The sequence below is a fragment of the Primulina eburnea genome, chromosome 13, assembly GCF_022965805.1.
Source record: "Primulina eburnea isolate SZY01 chromosome 13, ASM2296580v1, whole genome shotgun sequence".
In the NCBI taxonomy this organism is placed as follows: domain Eukaryota; kingdom Viridiplantae; phylum Streptophyta; class Magnoliopsida; order Lamiales; family Gesneriaceae; genus Primulina; species Primulina eburnea.
The window spans coordinates 31118077-31145711 of NC_133113.1; the positions used below are offsets into that span (position 1 = coordinate 31118077).

The window sequence follows — 27635 nt, forward strand, 5'->3', positions numbered from 1 at the left end:
CTTTAACAAATTTTTTTGAATGGTAATCTCATATCAATTTTATTAAGAACAAGTGTTCATAGATAGGATATTAACCAATCAAAAAGGAAAATTTTTGGTCACCCAACAAAATGGTGTAGGGAAGAAATAACAAATTGTGCTAAGAATCGATATGTCCATAATCATTAGATGATTACTGCTTGCACAACCATCTGTTACCCTTTTCTTGAGAGCCAAAAGTTCTGCCTAAACCACCTGGCAGTCGTTGCGAAATTCTTTATATATACCATCATGAAGTTCTATTAAACCCTTGTATTCTCGTTTTGTTCCATTTCATACTATTTCCTTGTGTTATCCTAATTGAAGTCTATTTTTTTTTTTATTTGATTCGATTTTAATGGCCAGAGGCTGCTCATCGAAGTGGTTTAACAGGCTGGAAGGATTTGATAGCGACGCGTTGGGGTTTGGACAAAGAACGTGAAATAAATTCAACGGATTTTGAAACCCAATTTACGGGCTAAAGAATTGACGGAATCTTGCCAGATAGATATCATAATATTACATGAGCAGCCAAACCCCACCACCTTTCTTTCCACCATTCTCCATTTTTGTTCGGGCAAAGCAAGAAATAAAGCTCATTTTTACCTGTGTGTCTTCCTCTTCCGAAGATGAATGTACATTTCTCTTTATCTTTATTCCGTTTGATTGATTTTATTGACACTGTTGGAATCTTTTTTCAGCATTTGGGAAGGTCGCTGAACTTGGTTTTATGGTAGTGCAATACTATGTTTTTTTTTTTGTAATCGAAATGATGTATGGAAAGAGGTTGTTTATATGACTCAACGGGCGTTGATCCATACCAAGTATTTAAGATGTGGATGCTGGGTGACTTTGGGTATAATATCAGGCAACGGCTGGGTTTTGGTGCTGGTAGCGTAGCCTCTCGCGTATGTAGAAATCCATCATCTGATCGTCGATACCCATGTCGGTGGCTGCAGCGAGAGTCTTATGCGGCGGCGGACTTGAAAGAATTTTTGGTTGATCGAGGGGTGGGGTGGTTATTGGGAACGTGGGTGAGGTATTGGACGAAAACGGTTGCGAGATTTGGTATCATGGCAATTTGTCACCTTTTATCTTCCGGTAAAATGGACGAATTTTAGAATATAAATGGTTGACTAAACGAGTTAGAGGCCAGGGTGGTCCAGTGTTGGGTCTTGGGCGTTTGCCAACCCAAGTAAAGATATTAAAATTTTATGTATAGTTTTTCTAAAATCCTAGTTTCGAAGAAATTTTTTACTCAGTTTGTTTAGAGTCCAATGCTAAGATTGGGTATGGTGCATTGGATCCATCCCTTTGAGTTTAATTGATGTTAGATTCTCTACTGACATGTAGAAGTGACTGTCTGTATATTAGATCCTGTATCTGCTTGATGTTTTGTGCTATTTCTATGTCTTAGTGAATTTGTATTATGTAAAAGATGTCAGTGAAACACATCCTGGTATTAAGTGCCATACAAGCTGATGTGGGGAAGTTGGCAGCATTTTCATTTTTGAAGTACTTGTATGCAAGGTTGTAAATGGCGGGAGCCGGTGGCAGGGCGGTCACCGACCGCCTACCGTCTCGGCGGTTGAATTTTTTTAAATAATTTTTTTATAGATAATCATGCAATATAATCACAAATAGTCATCATTTTTTATGTAAGAAGATGTGTAATTAAATAATTTTTAAGCACAAAAAAGTTATATACAATATAATATCATCTACATAATGTGCAAATAAATATATACATGTAAACTAACAAGATAATTAATAAAGATTTATCATCATATTAATGCTATTATACTAACAAAGTAATATAATTACTTTTACCAAAAAGCTAAGTTTAAATTTCAAAGCTTCAATCTATTATCTATCATTAGACAAGTTGTAATGACCCGAATATTTGTTTTGAATGAAGTATTATTAAGGAATTGATAATTCGGGATTAAGCTGTTGGTATCCACCGAATTTTAAATGGATAACCCGACCTACTTCGGATTACATTATCTCGAGAAATCCAACTAGACCAATGAGATTCTGACACGTGACAGATAAGATTGGTTCGGATTTTCTGAAATAGTCCGGATGCAGCCTATAAATGGAAGCCGATTCTTTTGTTTCCTTCACCGCATTCTTCAGAGAGAGTTCTAGTTGTACCTTAGGTTTTCTAGCCAGTTTCTAGGGCACTTTGGTGTCGGGAAGTTTCGGAGCTAGTGTCGACTCGAGGAGGGTCGGTGTACTGAGATCGAGACGTCATCAGCGGGCTGACGACGGACGCAGGTATAATCCTAAATCCTTAGATAGTGATTTAAGGATCATTAGGGAGATCTTTGTAGAATGTTTGATCTGGTTTGTTAGTGATTTCTTTATGTTGGTATTGTCTAGGTTCAGAGCTTTCTGTCAGATTGTTTTAGTGAGGTACGTGATGTACTGACTGAGATATCCAAGCGTAGTATACACACTTATATGCTGCATATTTATCTGTTGCATGATACATGTTTTACTGCTTTGGCATATTATGCATGACATATCATGTTGAGCCTGGTATCTTTTGAGATATACCTCGTTTGTTGGGGCCGCTCAGCCCTATTCTGTATTGTGGACGATGGGGCATCGAGAGCTACAGTGTCCGACGGGACCCGCGGGCTCTGATGACCTGGACATTGCAGGTCCACGTCTTGATGATGAGTGTGGGAGCCAAAACATGCCTAGGGCAGATCAGAGACTACACACTCAGGCGCCTCTAGACTGAGCATGAGATTCTTGACTTGATCCCTGATATCCGAGCATATTGCATTTTGCATGCATCATATCAGTTTGTATACTCGTACATTCTCGTATTGGGCGATTGTCGCTCACGTCCTTGTTTTCATCTTGGGCACCCCATTCCACGGGGCATGTCTTAGGTTGGACGGTTCGGGCGACCAGGGCAGTGACTAGAGCAGTTGGGTTTTCGGTGGTGATCCAGTGGAGGTTTTCTGTGGTTTATAGTTTTCTCGTTCAGAATCATGTATTTGTTATGGTTGTATTAATGTTTAAGACTGTCGTTATTGTTTTGTTATCATTTGGGTTGTAAGATGATTAAGTATTTGGTTTCCGCTGTTTAATTGTGGTTATTAAGTTTAATGTTGCATGTTTATTAGTCTGATTAGTAGTGGCTCGGGTAAGGGCGCTACACAAGTACTAGAGTGAGCATAACTAATCTTCCAAATCATCTACATATGCACCATCTACTACATCTACATATGTCATAACTAATCTTCCAAATCATCTACATATGCACCATCTACTACATCTACATATGCGGGCGGCGTGCGACAGACAGTGTGTGGTGAGCTCAATGAAAACCAAAAGTAAAAAAAAAAAGTTGGGTGTGCTAGGGTTTTAGAGATTTAAAATTAGTTGGCTTTGACTAGGTTTTTGAAATTGTTGACTACAATTTAAAAATCTTGACTGCCCGTCTCGCCCGCCTCCTCACCACCTCGACCCACCTCCCCAACGCCGTATAGGTTTGGCCGCCTAAAACACCCTCCTCAAGCGTAGGCGGTGCGGTCGAGGGCCGCCTACCGCCTAGGCGGTCGCTTCGACCGCCATTTAGAACACTGCTTGTATAGTTTGAATTTTTTTGACTAATTAAATACAGGGCTTTGGTGGACAGGTTAGGGGAAAAATAATCGTTTTAGCTAAGAAGGTTTCTAGACGCAGGGTTTACTTTGTTGGATAGATAAAATTTGAATAATCTTTCGTCAACCCAGGGAGATGGGGCAAAGTTCTGGTGAGAGAGGGAAAACGTCGGGTGGTAGAGAATGTTAAAGTGGTGATTATTTTCAGGAGTAATATATAAACTATTCGTTTCATGACTGCTGGTTTAGCAAAAAGCTCGAACCATGTCTACTAACCTTCGTAAAGTCGACATTCTTTAAATGATTTTTCTTGAAATGCTTTTTCGCCCTGTAACTTGATATAGAGTCAATAGAATCTTAAATTTTACATTTTATGCAAGTCCATGTTTAAACTGTTGAATTTTAGTACAATGACAAAATGTCAAGTATACTGAAAAGCAAGGGTGAGACCTGTCGGGATTCTCACTCCATGGTGATACTTTTTGTTAGTTATACCCAAAAATATATCTTATAATAACATGTTATCTTTTCCAATGCAGGAAAATATCAGGACATCCGGCCTTTAGGTATTCAGTCACTAACAAGTAACTAGAAGTTGCGTTGTTTGAAATGCTGTACACTTCTGACACTTAAACCAATTCTTCAAAGGAAAAAAACTTCATTTGCTACTATTTCTCTAATTTATGTATCATGGAAGATATTTCCGTTGCAGTGTAAGAAATTCATGAACGATTAATTTATCTTAAAAGAAATTCAAGCACTGATATTATAAAGATGATTGTAGTAATTAAGGCATCACTTTAGATATAACCGCTCCTCTGAAATTTCAGACAACTAGCAGCATATACTTCTTCAGCTCCAAATCTCTGCCCCCAAATTTGCTTATTCTGTGCAGAAAGTGTTCTGTCAAAAGGGCATTGTCAGTCCCTCTGCAAATATATATGGCTGGTGGAGGAGGCAAAGAGGGCTCATCAAGAAATCTTGATCAGACGCCAACATGGGCTGTTTCTGGTGTTTGTGCAGCGATTATACTCATCTCTATTGCCTTGGAGAAGATACTCCACAAAGTTGGAATGGTATTAAATCAGTTAGCACCTATGCCATTGCCTTCAACATTTCATCCTTTTTCATTCACATTTTGGATGCCAAAATATTTCTGCCCTTTCTTTGTGAATTTTTTTTCCACGTGTCACTTCTTTTTATGGGTAATAGTTGTTTGTTATTGTTTTAGATCCTGATTTTCTTTCCATATTTGTTCCTTGAATATCATGCCAAAGTTCGTGGATTCTATCCTTATTTAACCAATTATTTGATTGATGTTCTTTCTTTGTCTGGATGCATGTTCTAAATGTTGATATAGATAATTTGGAGAAATGGTCTGAGGTTTTCATGATCTGCTATTCACAGTCTTGAATTCTATTTGTTCACTTTGGTAAAAGGTTATTATTTGCATGTCATCAACATAGTCCTCTTCTCTCATCACGACCTTGTGATTTCCTTTATTTTCTAACTTTCAGCGTGATACTAATTGATATTCAAGTCTCGCTGGACGTTCTTTAAGGAATCAAGTTAAATATACGATATTAGATGGTTCTTATATCCTTTTGTTTGGCTTTTGAGTTATTCATCTTGCTTGCGCATGTTCCTTTTATGTGATTTCATCAGTTCGTCCTCTTGTTAGGTCTTTATAGCCTTTATTAACTCCATTTCAGTTGTAATATTTTCTTTATTCATCCTACTACAATTTAAATCATGCTTTACTGGCTTGGGCGAATGAGTTACGTTCCTCTACTTGATATTCTGAAAGTTTTGCAGTGGTTAACTGAGAGGCACAAGAAAGCTCTTTATGAGGCGTTGGAGAAGGTCAAAGCTGGTAAATTTTTGTTTAAATTCTCATAATACCTTAATTTTTTTTTTTCAAATGAAACTTCCTTGATTTAGATTTTGAATTTTTTTGGATTTGGCAGAGTTGATGATACTTGGTTTCATCTCCCTAATCCTAGTGTTCTCCCAGTATTATATTGCTGACATCTGCATACCTACCAATGTTGCTGACACCATGCTGCCTTGTCCTACCGGTTACCAAAATGAAAACAAGGAAGGAAAGCATCACAGGCTTTTATCTTATGAGCGTAGAGTCTTAGCTGGGAAAAAGGAGCCTTCTTGCAAGGAGGTAATTATTTACTTTTCTATCAGGCAAAGCTCACCATGATATCCATTTGTGCTTTCACATCGACCTTTTCTGCTGGATGTATCTTTTGATTAGTTCAGAAGAGTTTCATTTTGCTCTTGAGGATCTGTCATAAATATTTTTTAGACATGATATCTACTGTTCAAGTTAACATGCGTGACACTGATCCCACTAAAACGCAGCCAGGGATTTCGTTCATTAAGTCCGCCATCAACCTCACTAAAACTTCTTCTTCTGTTGAACTCAAGAATATATTCGAAAGCCTCATTTAATAAGTTAACAATGAGCATGTATGCACTCATATTGGAAAGCATCTTTGAATTGCTTATACATGTGCAATATATATCTCTATTCACAATTATGGTGAAAAATCAGACCGAGTCAAATACAAGCATTATTTTAGTGTTGTTTTTAGTTTGAATGCAATTAAACATGTTTGAGCTTGCTTAAAGATCATAAAAATTTCTACTTATTTGAGCTTGAACGAACCTGCTATGTTTGAACCTAATTTCAACTCTGGTCAATCTGAGACTCTGATAATGACTTTGGATTTAAGCTAAAAAATCCTCGAATTTTTACCAACTCCGAACTGAAATAAACTGCAGCCATTGGATAATCAATTCGACTTCACATTCATCTCCTCATTCTCAACATGACAATCGTGAAGTTTAATAATCTAAATCCAAGTATAAAAAACGACGAATCCGTTATTTATACAACCAAAATGGAACCGAGTTTCTGTCAAAGTCAAAATTATCACAATGTCCTATCATAAAATACTTTGGTCGACCACTATTGAAAATCGAATTAAAACACCTGAACAAACAAAAGTTGTTAGCAACGCTTTCAAACATATTAAGTGAAAACTTCTCATTAATGCCAGCCATAAAAACATACATGGACTCGACATATTGGCCATGTGACGACCGAGGCTGAAGAGGGCAATGAATGTCGGTGCCATGAGGTAGCAAGAACAAGGAGCGGCTACTGACAGGTTTTTTAGGTAAAGAGAACATGAATGAATCGATCCCACACTGAAATTAGATGAATTTCAACATGAACTGTGCATGTATGATGTATGAGACTGTAAAATTGAGAAATACACTTAAAAAAAATTTGATAGGTATTGCTTATATCAACTAAGTTCATCGTTTTTTTAAGTCCACAAAAAGTTTAAAGTTATGCGTGCTTGATTAGGAGACATTCTAGGATGGGTGGCTCTTGATAAGTTTCTAGGGAGCGTGTCAGTGGAGATAGAAACACGCTGGAAAAACTCATGTTGGTTTGTGGGACAATTGTTGAATCTTGTCCTTACATTTTTTCTTTTGAAAAGGATGTAGATAAATATGCAAAGCTGATATAAATGGAAAAGACTAGCATGTCTTAGGAGCAAACGAGGCATAAGATTTACATATACCACAAATTTACGCATTAAAAGTGGACTTTTAAGCAACTGTCTTGATGGATATGGTTTAAACTCTAGAAATAGCTAATAATATCCAAACTTGCATGGATACACCAACCAGAGCATCAAATCATCCATCCTGATTGTCGCTATGCCATCTAGCTAATATTTTTTTGTCTGCACTATTTCATGTTCTCTCAAGGTGGAAGAAATTCCTCATCAGTTTACATCACTCTAATTTGGCTATGCTTTTTAATCAGGGGCATGTCTCGCTTATATCAGTTGATGGACTGCATCAGATACACATCCTCATATTCTTTTTAGCAGTCTTCCATGTGATTTACAGTGCTATAACAATGGCACTTGGAAGACTCAAGGTGATTCATTGCTCTAATCATTTATTTGCTTTTATATATTTTCGTTCGGCAATATGTCTGTCACTTTAACTACCTCTTTTTTCGGAAACCCTTTCTTGGGTACCGTTGGGTCTTGTTATTTTGTTCATTTCTAATTTTAGAAGTTTGAATCTCCTATTTGACCTCCAAGATATATTTTCATATTCTTGGAAATTTTTCTTCATAAGAGAATTTTAGTTTAACACTTTGGTGGAAGTTAGGTTTTCAGCTTTACACGTTACCATCCGGATCTTACTTTTTGGCAATACATTTTATCCACTTCTCTAACTGATGAACAGAATATCTATGGGATGATCTTCCCACCATAAAATTATTATTTGCCTACTCTTTCTTTATTTATATTAGAAATATTACATAAAGTATGCTTTCCAGACTCGGGGCTGGAAGCAATGGGAGCAGGAAACTTTGTCTCATGATTACAAATTTTCAAATGGTAAATTCATGTATCAATTACATTTTTTATAGCCATAACATATCTCAATATTTTGTTGCTTAACGCTCCACAGACAAGGTCTTAACATATTGGCACTTTAATTGTGGAACTGGCAGATCCTGCAAGATTCAGGCTTTCTCACGAGACGTCTTTTGTGAAGGCACACTCTAGTTTCTGGACCAGGATACCAATTTTCTTTTATATTGTGAGCGATTTTGTCTACTTAATTCTTCTTTGATATTTTTGCGTAAACTGATGTGATTATATTTGTTACAAGGATGGCTAATCATATGTAACAATTTGTCATATTTGTAGCTTCAAGGCTGCTTCCACATATTCGCTAACCAGGTGATTGTATCTTTTTCATGCAGGGTTGCTTTTTTCGACAATTTTTTCGGTCTGTTGGCAAATCTGACTACTTGACCCTTCGCAACGGCTTCATTACCGTGAGTTATCTTTATTTTCATATCCTTCATATGAGTTATATTTCCTTCTTTTTCATTTTTAACTATGGATTTTACCTTTTTAGGTTCATTTGGCACCAGGAAGCAAATTTAACTTCCAAAAGTATATCAAAAGGTCACTAGAGGATGACTTTAAGATTGTTGTGGGAGTAAGGTACCTATAATCAACTAAACTTTTGGTTTCCTTTGAACTTTTGGACCAATAGACTCTTTCAATCACACCCAAATCAAAATTGCTGACTTCACATTTTTTTCACACTTTTTTTATATGATTTTCAGATGGCATTCCTGTACTGTGGGGATAATTTGTTTCTTTAATTTTTAGACCAATCGACTCTTTTTTCAATCAAACCCAAATTTAAATTGCTCACTCTTTTTTTTCCTCCATGTTTATCTGATTTTGGATGGCAGTCCTGTACTTTGGGGATCATTTGTGTTATTCTTGCTCCTAAATGTTAGTGGTAAGTTTCTGTTCAATCATTGCAATATTGTGTCCCTTAATAAAATACTTGCAGCAGTATTTCCTTCACACGAACCCTACAATTTTGTTATTTGTTCAGCCTTGACATTTTTCTTTTGTACTTTTTCAGGTTGGAGGGCACTGTTTTGGGCATCCTTAATTCCTCTTATTGTAAGATCCCTTCGTTGTTTAAAACAAATTCTGAGTACACAAACAAGAAGCATAATATATGCTGTTTTCCAGATAATCTTAGCTGTTGGCACAAAGCTACAAGCTATTTTGACTAGGATGGCACTTGATATAACAGATAGGCACGCAGTAGTCCAGGGCATGCCTCTTGTACAAGGCTCAGATAAATATTTCTGGTTTGGTCGGCCTCAGTTGGTGTTGCATCTTATACACTTTGCTTTGTTTCAGGTAACATTCTCTTTCTCAGGTAAGAGATGCTAAGAATAGTATAACTCAGTGTTTTACTAGTGTCAAACTTCAATGTGGTGGTTCATCCAAGTTCTTTTATTGAAGTTATGGCGACTTGCAACTCAATGTTATCGTGGTTTATAATGGCTTATATTTCTAATAGATGTTGAACCTTGTGTCGGACACCATGTTGATTGGTACAGAGAGAAAAAATTGATTGAGAATGGGTTATACTCAGTCATTCAGAAAAATGTCTCAGTTGAGAATTTTTTTATCGTGGCGAAATCATTGTCGCTGATAATTCAAATAATGGCCAAAATTTTAGTGGTAATGTTTTAACTAAGAAGTATAGTTACTAAAAACCTACTAGGCGCAGATTGGTGCAGCCTCTGGGTTCAGGTGCATTGTAGGGGCACAGCATTTCAGCGAAGTGTGTGTTTGCCTTGGTTGGCCAGAAAGGCTCGAAGCACACTTTAAGCACGCCTTGCATAAATGTATTCTAAATTCAGGATTTTATCGTTGATAAACAGTTTTTGAAAAATCTATCGAATGCTAGAAAACAATTTGTTTCATAATATCAGAGTTGTAGGAGAGAAAAATAACTCCTTATTTTATTGAATAATTCATGGGTAATAAATCACCAGTTACTTAGAAACAAGGAGAACAAGAAAGTGGAAACAAATAATTGTATTTTTTTCTAATTTATTCTATTACATCTACTGATATATTCTAATTCCTAAAATCTGGAACCATATTTAAAAAGATCTTTCCCCTTCCCTTTTTTTAACAATCTACATTTAACTGATTTTGGTTTCTAGAACCTCACTACAACGAGGCATATGTCTCGCCTTATGCTTTGGACCCAGGTGCTAAGGTGCTTTGTTTGCCTTAGTGCATGTGCATTGAAAACTATGAACTTAGGCTAGGAACCAAATTTTTACGAGTTTATGATGTATTTAAACTATTTATGATTCAAGATACCATGGCTGATGTAGTGCAATGCTTAATAGGCATTAATCAAAACCAGATTGACTGCTGAAATGTTTCGTTTTATTTTGAAAGTTTTGGGAAGACCTTTTGGAGAAAGGTTAAGAGAAATTATTTTAGAAGATACAAAGACATATATGGATAAAATGGTGGTATTTGCTAGCAACAACATAATGAGGCAGACAATCAATGTATAGATTGATCCGAAATTTTACTCAAATCATCATATGAATTTTTACTGTGACTGTCAAGTTTTTCATGATATAGGACGATACTTGAAAATTTAAAAGATGTATTTAATTAAAAATGTAATGTCTTACTGGAATGTTTTTGGGATGTGGTGTAGAGTTAAAATAGACGTGATGGTTATCTTAGGAAGTTTTGAGAAAAAGATTGAAAGCGAGATTATGATGGATGTTTGTTTTTTATTCGGGGAATGGATGTGTTGGGGGAAATGAAAACCAAAAAAGGGCTATAATAATTTTGAAGATGATCCGTTTATTTTATCCTCATCATTATGTAGATGATTAGCATTTACTTGTTCATTTGGATTCAACCCTGCCATCCATGTCTTATTAGGCAAATAAACGTGCTTATCAATTTACTCATCCTTGCAGAATGCATTCCAAATAACATACTTCTTCTGGATTTGGGTACCGATTCTCTTCTAATTAGTACTGTGAACACCAGATTATCCTCCACAACATAATCAACGAGAGCAATTTTGTCTTGTGCAGTACGAATACGGTATATATTCTTGCTTCCACGATAATATCAAGCTTCTATTTGTCAAAATTGCTTTGGGGTAAGTCCTATCCAGCATCATTTGTGGCAGTGCGACCTTTTAATTATATATGATATATGAGATAAGAGATTTAGCATTCGGAACAAGAATCGCCTATTTTCTGATCAGATCTTGTCATGATATTGCAGGGTTTTTGTTCTATGCTTATGCAGCTACATCACACTTCCACTCTATGCCCTTATTGCTCAGGTGCCTTCACAAGAAACATACTGATATCTATAGGCTCATTTAGGGGCGGAATGAGGATGTCGATCAGCCCTATGAAACACTACAAAAAAGTTGAAATCTAAAAAATTTCGATGGCATTGCGCTCCCTTGAATGAAATTTTGGGTCCTCCCTTGATCTCATCTGCTCGTCACTGATCAATTTTTTTGTCATAAATATACACAGATGGGTTCAAATATGAAGAAATCAATCTTTGATGAACAAACATCAAAGGCCCTCAAGAAATGGCACATGGCCGTGAAAAAGAAGCACAGAGGGCGAGAAGGAAGGTCTCCTACTCGAACTCTAGGCGACGTGAGCCCCATATCTACAACGGGATCTCCTTTTCGCCTGACAGGTGCCACACTTCAACGTTTCAAAACTACTGGGCACTCTACTCGTTCATATGGACGCGAAGAAAACGATGGATCTGATATTGAGGAGCCATTGTCACACATGACAGCTACATCCAGCTTAATCATAAGAAACAATCATCATGATATAGAATACGAGACAAGCATACCTCGCAGTGAACAAGATACTAAAACCGAAGATGACTTCTCATTTGTGAAGCCTGCCCCACAGAAATGATGTAGAAAGAGGTGATCCCTTGATTTTGTTTTTCTTTTTACCTCTCTCCCTTGTATGTTATGGTAGTCGTGTAAGTTAATTTTCTTCGCCTTCTTATCTATGCGGTGTCAATGAATGTCAAACCACTGGAAAGTAGATTAGAAATAGTTGGATATATGTATTTTGCTTCAATACCCTGTACTCTTAGTTTTGGGAATCATTGTAAACCGATTGCTATTTGTATCCCTTCATTGGAGCTCTTGCACAGACGGCCCTTATGTATTTGTGTGTGTAGATACGTACATACATATATCTTTATTTCTATTCAACATACAATGAAATTCTACTTTTCGATAACTTCTGCCTGTTCCATTCTATTGGTAGACTGTCAAATCACTAGCCACATTAGCCATTTTGAACAAAGTGTGTTCAAAACAAATGGACAACTGAATATGTTGCCACTTGTGGAATCTGGTTATTTCGTGCTAAATCTCTTAAAATCAAAACATAAAATCAACCATGCTTCTGTAAAGCGTACAAGTAATGGCAGGATATTTGAGGGTGGGCCTTATAACAACTTGGTAGGTTCTGATAAATATGGATGAAGCGTAAAAGAATTAAATATAAAACTTTGAATTCCACACCCATTTAACAATTTCTTCCCCCAACTTCTAGAATTCAAACTTTCACGACACTATCTGAATTGTACGTGTGAGAAAAAATATCAAATTTTTAGTACACCGACGTTATCATATCGAAAATATCAAATTTATGAAAATTTGGAATATCGATATTTTCGGTACGATATGATATTGATATCGAAATTTTTGGTATGTAACAATATAAAATTTGAATTTTTTTTGTATATATTGAAATACCAAAATAATATATATAAATTTTATAACATACAATATATTTAAATAATAAATTTAATTTTTTTAAAAAATATAAGGTATTTTTTCAGTATAGAACGTTATATATTGATATCGTACTAAAATCTCGGTATAACGTAATATTTCGATATAATTGATATGCTAATTATACATTCGGTAGAATATCGATATAAATATTTTTACTATCGTAATTTTTAAATACGATATGCGGTATATATTTTTCAATACGACTTGCAATTTTGAATAAATAAACTCTCTTATATTATTGACACAATCTCATATGTTTAATTTTCTACTCCAATCTTGATTAATCATTCGTGTGTGGCATGTATTTAAATTAATTATAAGTCAAATAAAAAAATTAATTATCATATCACCGTTTGACTCGTGGGATGAGATGATAAATTAAAATATAAGAATGTTGTAATTATTTTCTAATTCCAAGTATTATAAAATTGAGCCGAACAGGTGAAAATGCAATCATTCATTTATGATCAAATGCCAAAACGCTAAAATTGTCATTATATTTTCTCTTAAGAATCATTTCTATTTGTAAATGAAAAATATAGAATAGCTCCACGATAAAATTTTATTTCACCTCTTACAATCTTGATAATCATATATAACAGATTTATTATAAATATAAATGCATATAACATTATTTTCACATTTTATTTTGGAGTGAATCTCATGTGAAACCGTCTCACGGATCCTAATATGTGAGACGGGTCAACCCTACTCATTTTCACAATAAAAAGTAATACTCTAAGCATAAAAAATAATATTTTTTTATGGATTACCCAAATAAGAGATCTGTCAAACAAATCTAACCCATTAGACCATTTCACACAAGTTTTTGCTTTTATTTTGAGTATATATCTTGTATGACGGTCTCACGGATTTTTATTCATGAGTCATACCAATCTTAATCATATTTACACAAAAAAAATATTTTTGACATAAAAAAATTAATTTTTCACGAGTAACCCAAATAGAATATCGGTCTTACAAAATTGACCTATAAGATTGTCTTATATGAGTTTTTGTGTTTTATTTTTATCTTAACACGCACCTTACATTTTTCTTTATCAAGTCGTATATATTCTTTCACTAAAAAATTCCTGGACATTTCTCATCGTACAAATTTTAATCATAATATTTGATTTAATCCTGAAAAAACCTAGTATCAACTAGATTTATTTATATTTCTCTTGATAAATCGGAGACAATTAATGTCTAATTTCAGGCTTTCGATTCTAGAAACTAGGTGCTTATTTTTTTTTTTTTATTTCTGAAAATAAGGTAGTAATTGTCTCGACCAATTAAAATCTTGGGGTACGTCCTTATTTATTTTTATTGGTTAAAGCACCCAATCGTTGACTTTCTTGGAACTACACATTTTTTTTACGGTTCGATCGGTTTTTCAGGTTTAAACAATTTAATGAACAATACTACCTTTGAGAAACCACTTAATTCAACATATATTGACTAATTTATAAAGAATTATTAAATTAGTTCTAGTTTGCTGATTTTTGATTGAAATATCGTGCATTAATATGGTAAATAAGAGACTTCAAAGATTTATTTTCATAATTTTACGTGGTTTACAAGAACCGATCATTTTCTTTGACTTCGTAGGGTTTTTAACATTTTTTTTTTGGGAAAATAGTTTTGTAACCTTTTGTGAGACATCAATACATTTATTATTATTATTATTATTATTATTATTATTATTATTATTATGATCTACTTCATCAAAGACTTGAAATTTGCCAAATTTTATACAGTAAACTTTGAAAGATTCAATAAGCCGAGCAGAAATCAATGAGGGATATCGTGAGAAATTTTAGTATGTAAGACTATAACTGGAAAGCAAACCGAAGTCAGTACAGTGTTTTAAAACATATTTGTCTTCTCTTGTGTGTGCTTCGAGGATCAAGTTGGACGACTCTTTTCTAAGATGCAACGAGACAATATAATCAGTAGTAATCTAGCACAAATATACTACATAGGGAAACTGAATCAGTATCTGAACTTTATTACGAGCTGGAGTAGAGTAACAAGAAGAAGAGGAACAAATCAAGTATGTGAGAGTGGAAGTTGTGTGTGGTTTGAAAGACTCCGTAGTGCCTTTGTGTACCATATGGACAGTCACAGACTGGTTAGCTGAAAGACTAAAGGTTGTTCAGTTGGAGCATCAACAGGTAGTCATGTGGAAGGTAACATCCAGAAAGATCTGGAGTGATCTTTGGTGGAAAATTTTGCCTCGTCGTACCCAGGTCGCGCTCGTACGCTTGAACATATGTTAACCTTTCCCAGTGCAAATCGGGCCCTTGATTTGTACCTCCCGCCGCCGAAGCGTGTGAGAGAGATCTCCTACTATACTAATTATAATAAAGGGAAAAGATTTCATGATTTATTGACCAATCATTCTTATACTTTCATAAAATGTAACACAATATAAGTATTCATGCCAAGATTAATTTCTTATATGGGAACACTAATCATTCTCCATTTAACCATTCACTTGACAAATCCATTATGTATTAATCCAATTTTCATTCAAAATTGGAAAAGTCAAAGTCCAACATATATATAATTTTGACAGGCTTGTTTATCAACCGTATTCACTTCTATATTAACCTTTGTGCTGAGGTAAACCATCATCACATCCAATAAGTAAGTGTAACCTCAATAGTGGTTAAAAAAATGAACACGATTAATGAACAAAATATCAAAATCATATATTATTTTTGATATATTGTACACCAACCTTGTCATCCGTGTCTATTATTAAAATAACATTTATTTAGTGGATATCATCACGTCCAACAAATAAATTTCTGAAAAAAGGGGGAGCAATTGTCCCGACGACCAAGACCACGTTCGATAATCTTCTTTAAATTAACATCTCGGGATACGTCCAATGCTACTTAATTATTTTACGAAAGGTTCAAGAATTCAACGTACGACTTTTGTTGGAGTTGTACATTTGTTAATTGTATTCAGTAAAATTTTCATCGAATAATGTGATTTAAATAAAAAGCGGTCAAACGTGAAGAAACAAGATCAGAACTCCAAAAGTTAAAAACTTACGTGCCATTATCTTTTTTTTTTTTTTTACGATTTTGGTTATGTGACGTTGATACGACGATGATATGACGCTCATATATATCTTGTCAATGTAACATTATTATTTTCTAATTAAAAAAAGCCTAAATTGTCTCAAAATCAATTTTAGCAACAAAGACCAAAATTATCAATAGACAAACGCACATTAAAAATATTTTTAAAATATTTTGCTTGAAATTATTTGTATATAAATAGATGATGTTAGTTTGAAAGATTATTACAAGAAAAACCTTAACCACATAGAAAATGGGAGTTCAGGAAGTTGATGTGCATATGACTGCAGGAGATGATGTTAGAAGCTATGCCAACAATTCAGCTCATCAAGTAATTATTCCATCTCTCAAATATATATATATACATATATATATACCCAAATTAAAAGGCTAACTAATATATACACATGTTATATTATTATGGTTTTTCCCCAGAAAATAGGGATATCGAAAGCGAGGCATGTTTTGGATGAGACCCTGAAAGAAATGGTTGCTGATAGTGGCTTCCCAAAGTGCTTCAAGATGGCTGATTTGGGTTGCTCATCGGGGCCGAACACGCTCTCTGTCGTCGCTCAAATAATGGGCACGATCGAAGGGTTGTGTGAACTTAAGAACGTTGATGAGCTGCCTGAATTCCAAGTGTTCTTAAATGATCTCCCGGGGAATGACTTCAACAACTTGTTTAAGTTGCTACCCGACTTTTATAAGAAACTTAATGATCATCCTGCCAAAAACAAAGGGCAGCTTCGATGTTTCATATCTGGCTTGCCGGGCTCTTTCTATGGCAGGCTATTTCCTACCAACGCTCTCAACTTTGTCTACTCTTCATTCAGTCTCCAATGGCTCTCTAAGGCACTTAAATTCGCTGTCCCTATTAATTTATGTACTAGAATTTACAAGTGGGAATTCATTAATGCATATATATATATAAATCATCTGGCGATTCAGTTAATTGTATATATAATAATAATCCATTAATGCCAAACAGAGAAGTTGATGTCCTTTAATTTTCTCTCGTTTCTGATGTTTAAAATTTAGTTTTTTTTTTAACTATATAGAAAATATTGAAATTTTGCATGTATATATATATTATACATACAGATCCCGGACGGATTGGAGAAAAACAAACAAAATATTCACATGGCAATGGCAAGTCCTCCGGAGATATTCGATGCATATGCAAGGCAATATCAAAGAGATTTCACGACATTCTTGACCTCTCGAGGTGAAGAAATGTCATGCGGTGGGCGTATGGTTCTGACATTTGTGGGCAGAAGCGCCGAGGATCCCTCTACAAAAGATGATTGTACTCATTTCAAACTTCTTGCGAGTGTACTTCTTGAAATGGTTAATGAGGTATGCATGAAAATATTACTGATCCAAATTACAATTTTGTCCTGAATATTTGTCTTCTCTTTGCGATTTTGGTTTTTCGTGTTGTCAAACTTCAGTTTTAGCCCGTTATTTTTTTTTATTACAATTACAGTCTTTTTCCGATTGCATTACTCAGCTCACATCAGTAATTCGGTGAAAAAGGACTGAAACTGTCAAAATTCATAAGATATATGATTAAGACTAGAATATAATAATATAGAGGACCAAAATAGCAAATAGTCAAACATATATATGACCAAAATTGTAATTTTTCTTAATGGTTTAAATAGTTTTATGGACTGTTTGCAACCTCTAGAAAAAGCGATAATGATTTTTTTTCCTTCACAAATTTGTTAAGCATATTGGTAGAGATTTTCCTTTTAACACTTTCATTAGAACTGTAACATGAACATAACTATAAACTCATGAAGATATGTTAGTAATTTGAAGTCGAGACAAAAGTAAACTCTTTGTCGTTAAGACGAATTTGTCCAGCACATAATGCTCACATGATATGAAAATCGTTTCTTATAAATATATAACGACTTCCAACTTGTAATAATAACACTACAAATCACATGAGTTTCATAACCATAAAATGATGCAAACTCCTTTTTGAGAAGAAAGAAGAAAAAAAGTGTGTATAATTGTAAAGCACACAAAGTTTACTACATAATTTGCATTATTGGGAATCAAATATTACTACACGTACAGTTCAAAAATATAATTTGCTTGATGAATAAATTAGGGACATGTGAAGGAGACCGATTTGCATTCATTCAACATGCCTATATACACACCATGCAAACAAGAAGTGGAGGCATTAATACACAACGAAGGATCCTTCAATCTTGACAAGTTCGAGCATTTTCTAGTTCCCTGGGATGCACACGTCGAACAAGAAAATACAGAAGACCGAGCATCGGTGATTGGCCCGAAGCGATCTGTCCCCGACTACCGGCGTGGAAAACTTGTCTCAGATTTCATTCGGGCTTACACTGAACCAGTCTTGGCTAGCCATTTTGGGAGCTCCATTATTGATGATTTGTATGTGAGGTATGCTAAGAAACTTGCAGAGTATTTGTCAACGGAGAAACCATTGTTCTTCAATGTTATCATTTGTTTAAGTAAGAAATGAATGTTTGGATCAGAACCCTGTTCATACAGGAGTTGATTCATTATGTCAGTTTAAATAATTCATGTATCGATTCTGGACTGTGGCCTCATATTAAATCCATATTGCTTTTGCTGTTTTTTTGAGATTTTTATCGTGAAAATTATGTGATTTGCACTTTTAAAGCAACGGGAAAATTTGTCAAAATGGACCTCGATCGAGTCCACCAATTTTAGATTTTGGTTTCTGTGTAATTATTATTGGGTCTTATCCGGTAACTTTTTTTTTGTCATTTTCGCTTAGTGTTGATGTGGACACTACATATATCAATATTTTATGTCGCCATATCTCCAAACTGTCGAATTTTTATAGATATCGTGATCCCTTGAAATCTTGTAGTTTTAGTCATGTAAGTTAGTTTGTTTAGGTTTAGGCATGTAACTTGAAAATATTTGGTTTACATGTAACTTGGATTTTTTTACTTTGGTCATTTTTCATCAGAAACAACTAAACCCACCGGAGTTTGCTTATTTGGCACCGGTACCATCGTACTTGGCAGGTCTTAAAAACCATGTAAGCTATTCAATGATAACTTGGATGACCGCTGTCTTTTTTTTTTCGGACGTTCATTTTGGATGCTTGTTTGCTTGATGATATTTGGACAAACAAAGTTGCTGATTTGTAATGGTTGAATATTTCTTGTTTTGGATGGTTGAACATATTAGACCGTAAATATTTTTGTGTTTTGGATGGTTGGAAATATTTGTGTTACTTTACGGCATATTCGGTTGGAAACAATTGTAAAATCTGTATGTTGAGTTATCAGTGATGTCATTGAAATTGAGCCATATTTGAGCATGCATAAAGACAAAAACTCCATGCAATTATCAGATGATTTGGAGTTGGAGTATGAACAGAAGGATAAATACAAGTGTGGTTCAAAAGTTTTCTGGAAATGTAAAATCCGACTACCTTTTTTTTGTAATATGCATCAACTTTTAAGTTCAAGAAATATTATTCCTGGTTCTCGATCATTAGGGCTCGAATCTCATGCTTTTCTTATTCGGTTTTGTGTTTCTTTTGTAAATGAGTCTGACTTAAAAGAAATTGGAACTAGTAAATCCCATTTCTGACTTGCATATATTTGTGTCAAAAAATTTGAATTAATGGGCATAGTAATAAAATCAAAGAGCTATCCATCCATTCGTTTGCAAATAAGTTAGAAGTTGAACTCTATAAATAATATCAGTAAAATCTCTAAAGAATATTGACTATACAAATGAATAAGTTCAAATATTTTTTTGCTATTGCTGAAAATTTTAAATAAAGTGAAGAAGCCAAAGTGAAGTAAAAAGTTGTGCACCCTGTTGCTGGTAGGCCTTGAATTACTATGTATTTTGCGCCCTTGTTTATTAATACCTGTAAAAATTTATGAAACAAAGAAATAAAGAAATATCTTCTATAGCATCAAATAACGTTCATATATATTAGCATCAGGGGTAACTTTTATTTAACCCAAAATGCATACAGATATATATATTGATCATTATCTTTTTTTGAGTTGCTATTGATCAGACCAAATTGGTAGCCATTTGCTCAAAGACCATGATGCGGTAATATGGGATCTGAGTATTTCCCATCTGAAAAAATAGATCACGTGCAACTTTTTTCCCCTAAATCGTTGAAATATAAAGTATTTTTATGTTTATTTGTTTCGTAATAATGGGATTTTTGTGCTTTTTCAAGCCCTCTGAAAAAGTTTATTTTCTGCCAATGTGCACGTACGGGTACGATATGCTCGTATGCATGATGCAAGGATAGCTCGAGAATAACGTGAATATGTAGCAGCATAGCATTAAAGAAACGAATTCAGAAAATGATATTGGGAGTGTCGACATGTCATGATTTTATGTTATATTACTGCTGGAATTTAAGTATTTTTATATGCTTGAAATGTAAGAGGGAGAGTCGTGATTCTCACCTGCAAGAATCTAATGATACTTATAATGGAAAGCGCTAGCCGTCGAATGGTCTTAGTGGATATTGAAGATCCGAGAATGCTAGTATAGTCGTTGGATCCCAATTCACCCAACCAAATCAAAGCATGCCTCAAGCCAAACCTGCACACTCTTTTGGTGTGTTTTTCATATCTTTACACCCTTCAGTCTCCATTATCTTTTTTGTACCAGACCAGTTGAGTTTGAAGGGCCGACTGGCGAACAAGGTTAAATGTGACATTATTCTTCAATAAAAACCCGCGCCGTATCACGGTGCCTCCAGCGACAGCGAAGTTGACCCTTGTGATCTTACAGCTTTTAGGTGACAGTATGGTGGGATAAAATGTAGGGAGACGGCCTAGGCAATGAAGTCGATTACTATACGACCGTCTTGAGTATCAGTTCGTGAGGTGGTGGTTATGGAGGGTTCGACAAATGGTTGAAAGCGGCTGGCCCGTGGAGGTTCCTGTGTTACCAGGTCGGTGTACGAGTCTCTTGAAGGCATATATTTTCTTGAAAGGTGGAGTTGGTGCTGTAGAGAAGACAAGAGAGGAAGAAAGGAGTATGTTCATTGATGCCATTATGAGGGATAAAGACTTCTGTGGAGGAAGTGTTGGAAGCCATTGCAATGGGGTTTTGCAGCAAATGAAGGCGTGGTATTTCTGATTATATATTTAGGGTTTTGCATGGTGATTAATATGTATTTTGTTTTTGAGTTACCCAGAGAATATTGTTATAATTGAGTCTTAAACTTGAGCCCTCGTCTCGAATTTGAAACTTAGTCGTCTGTATAAAAATTTTACTCAACTAGCAGAAAACTTGGAAAATTCTTGCATAGAGATCATTGTATTTTTTTGTCACTATATCCATTGTTGTAAAGATCGTGTGATTTCTTGTTCTTTATATTACATCAAATTAATTTTCTCCCACAAAACACTCATTTTTTGCGTAAAACAAACTATAACAAAATTAATATACAAATATAAAATTTGGATGGAAAAAAATTGATCCATCGTAATTATACTTTATACAAAAAAAGTATCAAATATAAAATTATATTTAATTAAATGTTTAATATGTATACATTAAGAAATAGTCACTAACTACCCTTTTATTTATAATTAACGTGGCTAGCTAGTTTGCTTTTTAAAATATTGTCTCCCAATATTAAGTAATAATTTGATAAGGACATGTAACATGATCAGATGTATGTACAAATATCTGTCTCCCAAAAGTATTAATAAATTGATACGGACATGTAACGTAAGATATTAATCAACAAATCGTAGGGGCCGCACAGGGAAGAAACCATTGCACTTACATTAGCTTACGTTCAGTTATTATCATCGGCGCGTAGAGTTAGTATAGCACAATTAGGTGTCATTTAAATCAAGTAAATTTTTTGATATTTCATGGACAACTTGGACTTAATTTTCTCCCAATTTTGCCCAATAAAAATAAGAAAAGAACATAGAAATTTACCAAGAAATCACTTGAAAAAATAATAATAAATATTGTCCTTTGATAATTACATAGAACATAAGAGTATTTCCAACTAATAAATATCATGTTTTTTCTGTTGTTTCATGTTAATTTGATATTTGGTATCTATTTAATGGGATGTTTTCCCGGTCCTGTGATTCCTCCTGTACGCCTAAGGCCCTCTTTTTATATGGGGAGACTTAGCACAAGAATCGAATTCTAAACCAGGGGTGGTGGTCCGCCGGTACTTGTGGGCAAATGTTATTTGTACAGTATGACCAAGGTTTGCCACGAGCGGAAGTCATTTTATCCATTTTGACCTGCATCTGTATACAATTTTGGACCAATACATTTTGGTTAGAGCACAACGAGTTCCGTCTTTGTTAAGAAATAAACATCTCCGATCCAAAGCCAGAAAGAGTATGACTACTTATGATCCCCAAGGCTACATTGAATGACTGCTAACACGACTAATAGATCTGAATCAGACCCAAACGAAATAACCTGGAATTCAAACCATGTTAAAGCGCTGTGTGAATGAATAGTACATGATTCAGCCTCCACATCAGTCAAAATCTCCTACAAACCAATATGTGGATCCATAATCTTGGGGTGATCTCACTTCATCGAGCCAATATGTACGATTTGATATTTATGATGTATAAGATTTATTTTGGTTTGACAGAGTTTACGTTTAAATTATATTTTTAAAAACCAAGGGCGATAAATCCTTGGAGAAAGTCGTTTCCTGGTTTTGTTGGTATTATCATAGCCTCGATTTCATGTGAAAACTTTCGTATTCTGATGCCATGTATACGCACACCATTCAAATTACACAAGAATCCGTATGTTCTAGTTTTCATTTGGCCACTACCTTATTATTAAGAGAAAAATCAACATACTCATCATCCATGCCTGCTCTTGATTTTTGAATGACAGGGGGGCGCTAATCAGCTGAAACTAGCTTCCAGAACTTTGTATCAACAAATCCGGGGAACACATTATAACGTGATTCGACATGTCTGTAATGAATGATGTTTGCTACTAATCGTATGTGTAATCAAGTAAGGACATGTAACATGAGATTCAAAACACCATTTTAAAACAGGATTTCTGGACAACTGCTAGAAGGGTTTAAAAGGGAAGGAGAACAGGTTGGAGAATGCATGCCTGGCCAGGTGAAAGTATTAATAAAGAAATAGCTTAAAATAAATTTTAAAACACAGACACAAGTAAATCCTCATAACATGAAGAACGCAAATCAACATAAGCTAAACATAAGAGCATACCAATATGATGTTTTTCTTCTCTGTGAATTTCATCCAGGTGTGCACCGACTTCTTCAATCCAATTCCATGTCGAGAACTTGAAGGAGCATAGACTGACACTAAGTGACACTACAAAATAATGGTAACAATTGGGGAAAGCGGTACTGTATCTAATTCAAGGGGGAAATGTGGCAGTTATTTGTTTTTGTTTTCCAAAAATGTTTTTATTTAGGAAATGAAAAACAACCATTTTCACCCCATTTTCAGTTTCTTCTCAGAACATATATATCTCAACACATTTTCTATATAATTATTATTTTCAGTTCAAATTTTCACATTCTCAAAACAACTACATTCTTACATAATTTTAAGCCGATAAAGAATATTCTAAAATATAATCAATAAATCTTAAAAGCCACTAAAATAATTTAAGAACACCGCATGGCATCTACAATGGAAAGTGCTTCTTTAAAAAAAACACCAAAATACTTATCACATTTCCAAATAATATAATACACATTTTAAAAAAATACTTTCCAGAAAAGTACTTCGAAAATATTATTCCAAAAATACCCAAAAATAAAACAGAACTTTACCTTAGTTTCTCGACTCATCCTTGAGCTGGGAGAAGCACTAATTAGCAATCATCAGGTAGAGAGAAGCACAAAATAGCAATCATCAGGTAAGAAATTTTGCTGGGGAATAAGTTAGATGTTACATCAGCAACTACATGTGACAAATGAATCGATGAGATACTCAAGATAAACATGGATCTGCAACATCGATAGCCCATGATAAAGAGTCTTGGAATGATAATCTTCCAATTTGATATCAGGTTCAGAGTATCAGTATAATTCATTATTCTTTTCCAACATACTTCTCCCAATTGTTTTACCCCAACTCGTTTTTCTCCAGCACCACCTCTGAGTTGTCTAGTGTTACACCTAAACTAACAATTGGTTGCCACAAAACACCATGTCACCTGGAGAATTCAAAAGTATCAGCAAACACTTTCCACATCAGAATATGTAATCCAAGGGAAATCAATTGTTCACAATTTTCTAAGTGATAATTAGTTGTTCGCGATTTCTCCCATACACGGGAACATACTGATCATATGATACACGATGGGATATTTTCTTATGTATTAGTTAAATTATTTTTGTATGTGACTATGCATGCTCAAGGTCTTTAACTTTTTATACCAATTCATGCATAGTGCACCTTATGCTTACTAGTGGATAAGTGACAGTGCACTAGCTTTACTCTTTCTGAATATCATTTTTCATTGTGTCATGCCTTTATTCCCTCAAATTACCGAGTAGAATGGCGACAAACTATTCAAGTCATTATTTTCTTAATCAGGTTTCACCAACACAGTGTTTATGAAAGTTACATAGAATCATCAAGGTACAACCTTTTCAGATGGTTGGCTAATTACACCACTAGGTTACCAACTAACAAACGGTATACTACTTAATTCACGTATAATGGTATAGTTCATAGTTTTGAAGCTTACTGACCATCTTGGTTTATTTCAGGCAACGATCCGCTGGTTGCAAATTCTAAAATTCCAATCATTGGAGGAAATTAAAGAGATACCATGTATAGATAACAAAGTTGAAACTAAGAAAATTAATTAAAACATTATATAAGAGAATTAATTAAAACATGATATACAGAACAATTCCCACATCAAAAAATCATGTTACACACTCTCCTTGACAATTTAACAAACATATGCTCTGAATTTTAAGCGACAAAATTTACCTGGTCAGGAAGAAATGCCATGCTTGGCCTTCTTTTCTGATATTAGGTGAGCCAAAAAATCATGTAACACACTCTCCTTGACAATTTAACAAACATATGCTCTGAATTTTAAGCGACAAAATTTACCTGGTCAGGAAGAAATGCCATGCTTGGCCTTCTTTTCTGATATTAGGTGAGCCATGGCTGTGTTTGATTTAGATTCATAAGCAACAATTAAATCTTCGTAAATATATGCATCAGGAAATATCCCCTTCTCTTCCATCTTCTGCAAATAGACCACAGCAGCATCAGGCTCCTTGCACTTGCAAAGCCCATGAATAAGAGCCATATAAGCAATCTTATTCGGGTCACATCCATTACGCTCCATATCAATCCAAAGCTTTAGAGCATCATCAGGCTTTCTAGCATTGCATAATCCATCAACTAAAGTTGTGTACGTAATGACATTGGGCTCCTGTTTCTTCTCTTTCATCCTTGAAAAGCAAAGCATGCCACGATCAGTATCACCAGCTTTGCACCACAAATCAATTAGCAAGTTGTGGGTAACAACTGATGGAACAAGCCCCGTGCCAAGCATCTTACTAAAAATTTCTTCAGCCTCATTTATCCTATAGGCCTTGCAGAGCCCCTTAATAACAATGTTATAGACAACTACATCCGGAGAATAGCCTATTTCCCAAATTTCTTCGAATAGTTCCAGACTCTGATTTAGCTCATTGATATTGATAAAACCATTGATTACTGCAGAATATGCAATCATATCAGGGAGGAATCCTTCTTCTCTCATGTCAGCAAGGAAATTACGGGCTTCAACTGCCTTTCCCTGTTCACAAAGTTTTTTGACAAGTAACGTGTAGTATTTTATCCATGGCTGATGCCCATTTGCACGCATCTCTTTAAACATATCAAGAGCCCCTGCAAAATCCACACGCCTGCATAAACACCCAAATATGGCGTTGAAGGTGAAATGATTCGGCTGAAATTCTGACTTCCTCATCATATTTAGAAGATCAAAACATTCATCCAACCTATCACCATTGCTTAAGCATTGAATTAAATTATTAAAATGTAACAAATCACGTTTGCAACCGCTTGGATCCATATCATAAAATAGGTCTAGAGCCATATCTAATTTATCTGATTTGCACAAACCATCAATTACAGTTTGAAAACAACTCGTAACTAGATTTTCCTCGACCAAAAAGATTTTGTCCGCCTGAATATCTCTGTCCACTCCAGCTGCCATACTCACCTTCAGCAGATAATAAGCTTTATCAATGAATCCGTCATTAACAAACCCTGTTAAAACAGAATAATACAATGAATTTTTTTCCTCCTCAGCCAAAGCCTTCCACCTGTCTTTAAGCAATCGAATCATCACTCTCACATTTGGAACAGATGATAACAGCTTGGAAATTATTCTCACATCAGGAAGAATACCTAATTGCTGCATGTGTGTGTACAAAATTAGTGCCTTTTCAATCTCACTATTTTTACATAAACCTCCAATCAGCACATCATAAATTGCTATATCTGGCATGTATCCTAGTTTTTTCATTTTATAATAAAGTTGTAGAGCTTTGTCCAATCTAGATTCCCTCGAGAATCCATGAATCAAAACACAAAATGCTTCCTGATTCAAGCTAAACTTTAGATTCCTCTCCATCCATTCAATCAACTCAAAGGCAGTGTCCACTTTCCCGTACTTGCTGTACGATAGAACCAAAATATTTAATACATGCTGATCAGTCCACCCCTTTTCATTCATTTCATTAAAAATCATCAAAGCCTTTTCAAATTTCCCGGCATTGCAGTAGCATTGCAGTACCGGTGTCAAAGTGTGCTTGTCAATGGATAATCCCAAAATTTTCATTTCATTCAACCTATATTCCATCAAACTAACATCACCTACTTTTGAGATAACTTCTAACAGACAATTATAGCTATAACAATTATGAACACAAAGACCAGACCCTTTCATTTGATCAAACAAAAAGTTGGCCTCTTTAACCATGCTTTGACTGCCTAAACACCTAAGAAAATAGCCCAAAGCACCCGGAGTCCAAAAACACGGAGAATTAGATATATCTACAGCCAAAGCTCTAAGTGAGGCATTTTGTCGAGCATCTGCCAGGATCGCAGCCATCGCATTATAGGTATAACAACTGTGCAAGTATCCTTGTTGATTCGACGCCCAATTGAAGAACAGCTGAGCTAAACTCCAGTTTCTCAAGGATTTGAGGACGATTTCAACTATTTCAGGAGTGAGCTTTGAGCTCAATTTTTGAAGTTGAGGAGACTCCAAAGAAAACGGTTTCGTTGTAAAGATAAAAACGAGGGTTTCCGCTGTGCCTATATTCGCATTGCTACAAAAGGCTCTCTTTTTCACACAATCAAAACAAATACCGTTCATAGAAACATTTGAATTCGTGGGATTATCCCTCGCTGGTTTTAAAAGGAGAGCAAGGCTACGGGTCTTTTTTGGGATTCTCCATTTATACAACGCCATTAGAATGAACTGGGTTTTCGCTTGCAGACAAATTGTCCGCTCTTTATCGTCTGGACGTTTGAAGATGGCGGGTGGCCTTTCGCTCGCAGAGTCGCAGACAGTTTGATTT

General features: G+C 35.0%; 3 protein-coding genes and 1 pseudogene across 15 annotated transcripts; 2 read left to right on the forward strand and 2 right to left on the reverse strand.

The window, feature by feature from the left end:
• The first annotated feature begins 85 nt into the window (after positions 1-85).
• LOC140808807 (MLO-like protein 10) lies at positions 86-12256 on the forward strand. Of its 12 annotated transcripts, none has more exons than XM_073166080.1 (17): positions 87-653; positions 4181-4207; positions 4537-4717; positions 5457-5514; positions 5609-5814; positions 7498-7614; positions 8026-8086; positions 8203-8291; positions 8458-8532; positions 8616-8704; positions 8962-9011; positions 9141-9181; positions 9254-9427; positions 11032-11067; positions 11152-11219; positions 11348-11408; positions 11611-12256. In XM_073166080.1, coding segments are annotated over exons 1-17 (1740 nt in total). In that variant the 5' UTR covers positions 87-651; the 3' UTR covers positions 12016-12256. The 12 variants fall into 12 exon arrangements, with proteins under 12 accessions (XP_073022189.1, XP_073022181.1, XP_073022186.1 ...); XM_073166086.1 differs by lacking the exon at positions 87-653 and adding an exon at positions 661-1119 and having other exon boundaries at positions 4537-4728; XM_073166089.1 differs by lacking the exon at positions 87-653 and adding an exon at positions 661-1119 and having other exon boundaries at positions 5449-5514.
• A 3957-nt stretch (positions 12257-16213) lies between these two features.
• LOC140809747 (benzoate carboxyl methyltransferase-like) lies at positions 16214-18640 on the forward strand. Its single transcript, XM_073167467.1, has 4 exons — positions 16214-16343; positions 16448-16864; positions 17114-17368; positions 18135-18640. The coding sequence occupies exons 1-4, from the start codon at positions 16266-16268 to the stop codon at positions 18522-18524; spliced, it is 1140 nt and encodes a 379-aa protein (XP_073023568.1). The 5' UTR covers positions 16214-16265; the 3' UTR covers positions 18525-18640.
• Positions 18641-19757: 1117 nt separating this feature from the next.
• On the reverse strand, positions 19758-21078 carry LOC140810476 (GDSL esterase/lipase At3g48460-like; annotated as a pseudogene).
• Positions 21079-24090: 3012 nt separating this feature from the next.
• On the reverse strand, positions 24091-27616 carry LOC140809213 (putative pentatricopeptide repeat-containing protein At5g08310, mitochondrial). Of its 2 annotated transcripts, XM_073166735.1 has the most exons (3): positions 25144-27616; positions 25018-25053; positions 24091-24229 (listed from the first exon to the last, which is right to left on the reverse strand). In XM_073166735.1, exon 1 carries the CDS (start codon positions 27524-27526, stop codon positions 25148-25150), a length of 2379 nt encoding a protein of 792 aa, XP_073022836.1. In that variant the 5' UTR covers positions 27527-27616; the 3' UTR covers positions 24091-24229; positions 25018-25053; positions 25144-25147. The 2 variants fall into 2 exon arrangements, with proteins under 2 accessions (XP_073022836.1, XP_073022835.1); XM_073166734.1 differs by lacking the exon at positions 25018-25053 and having other exon boundaries at positions 24127-24229.
• Between the last annotated feature and the right edge of the window lie 19 nt (positions 27617-27635).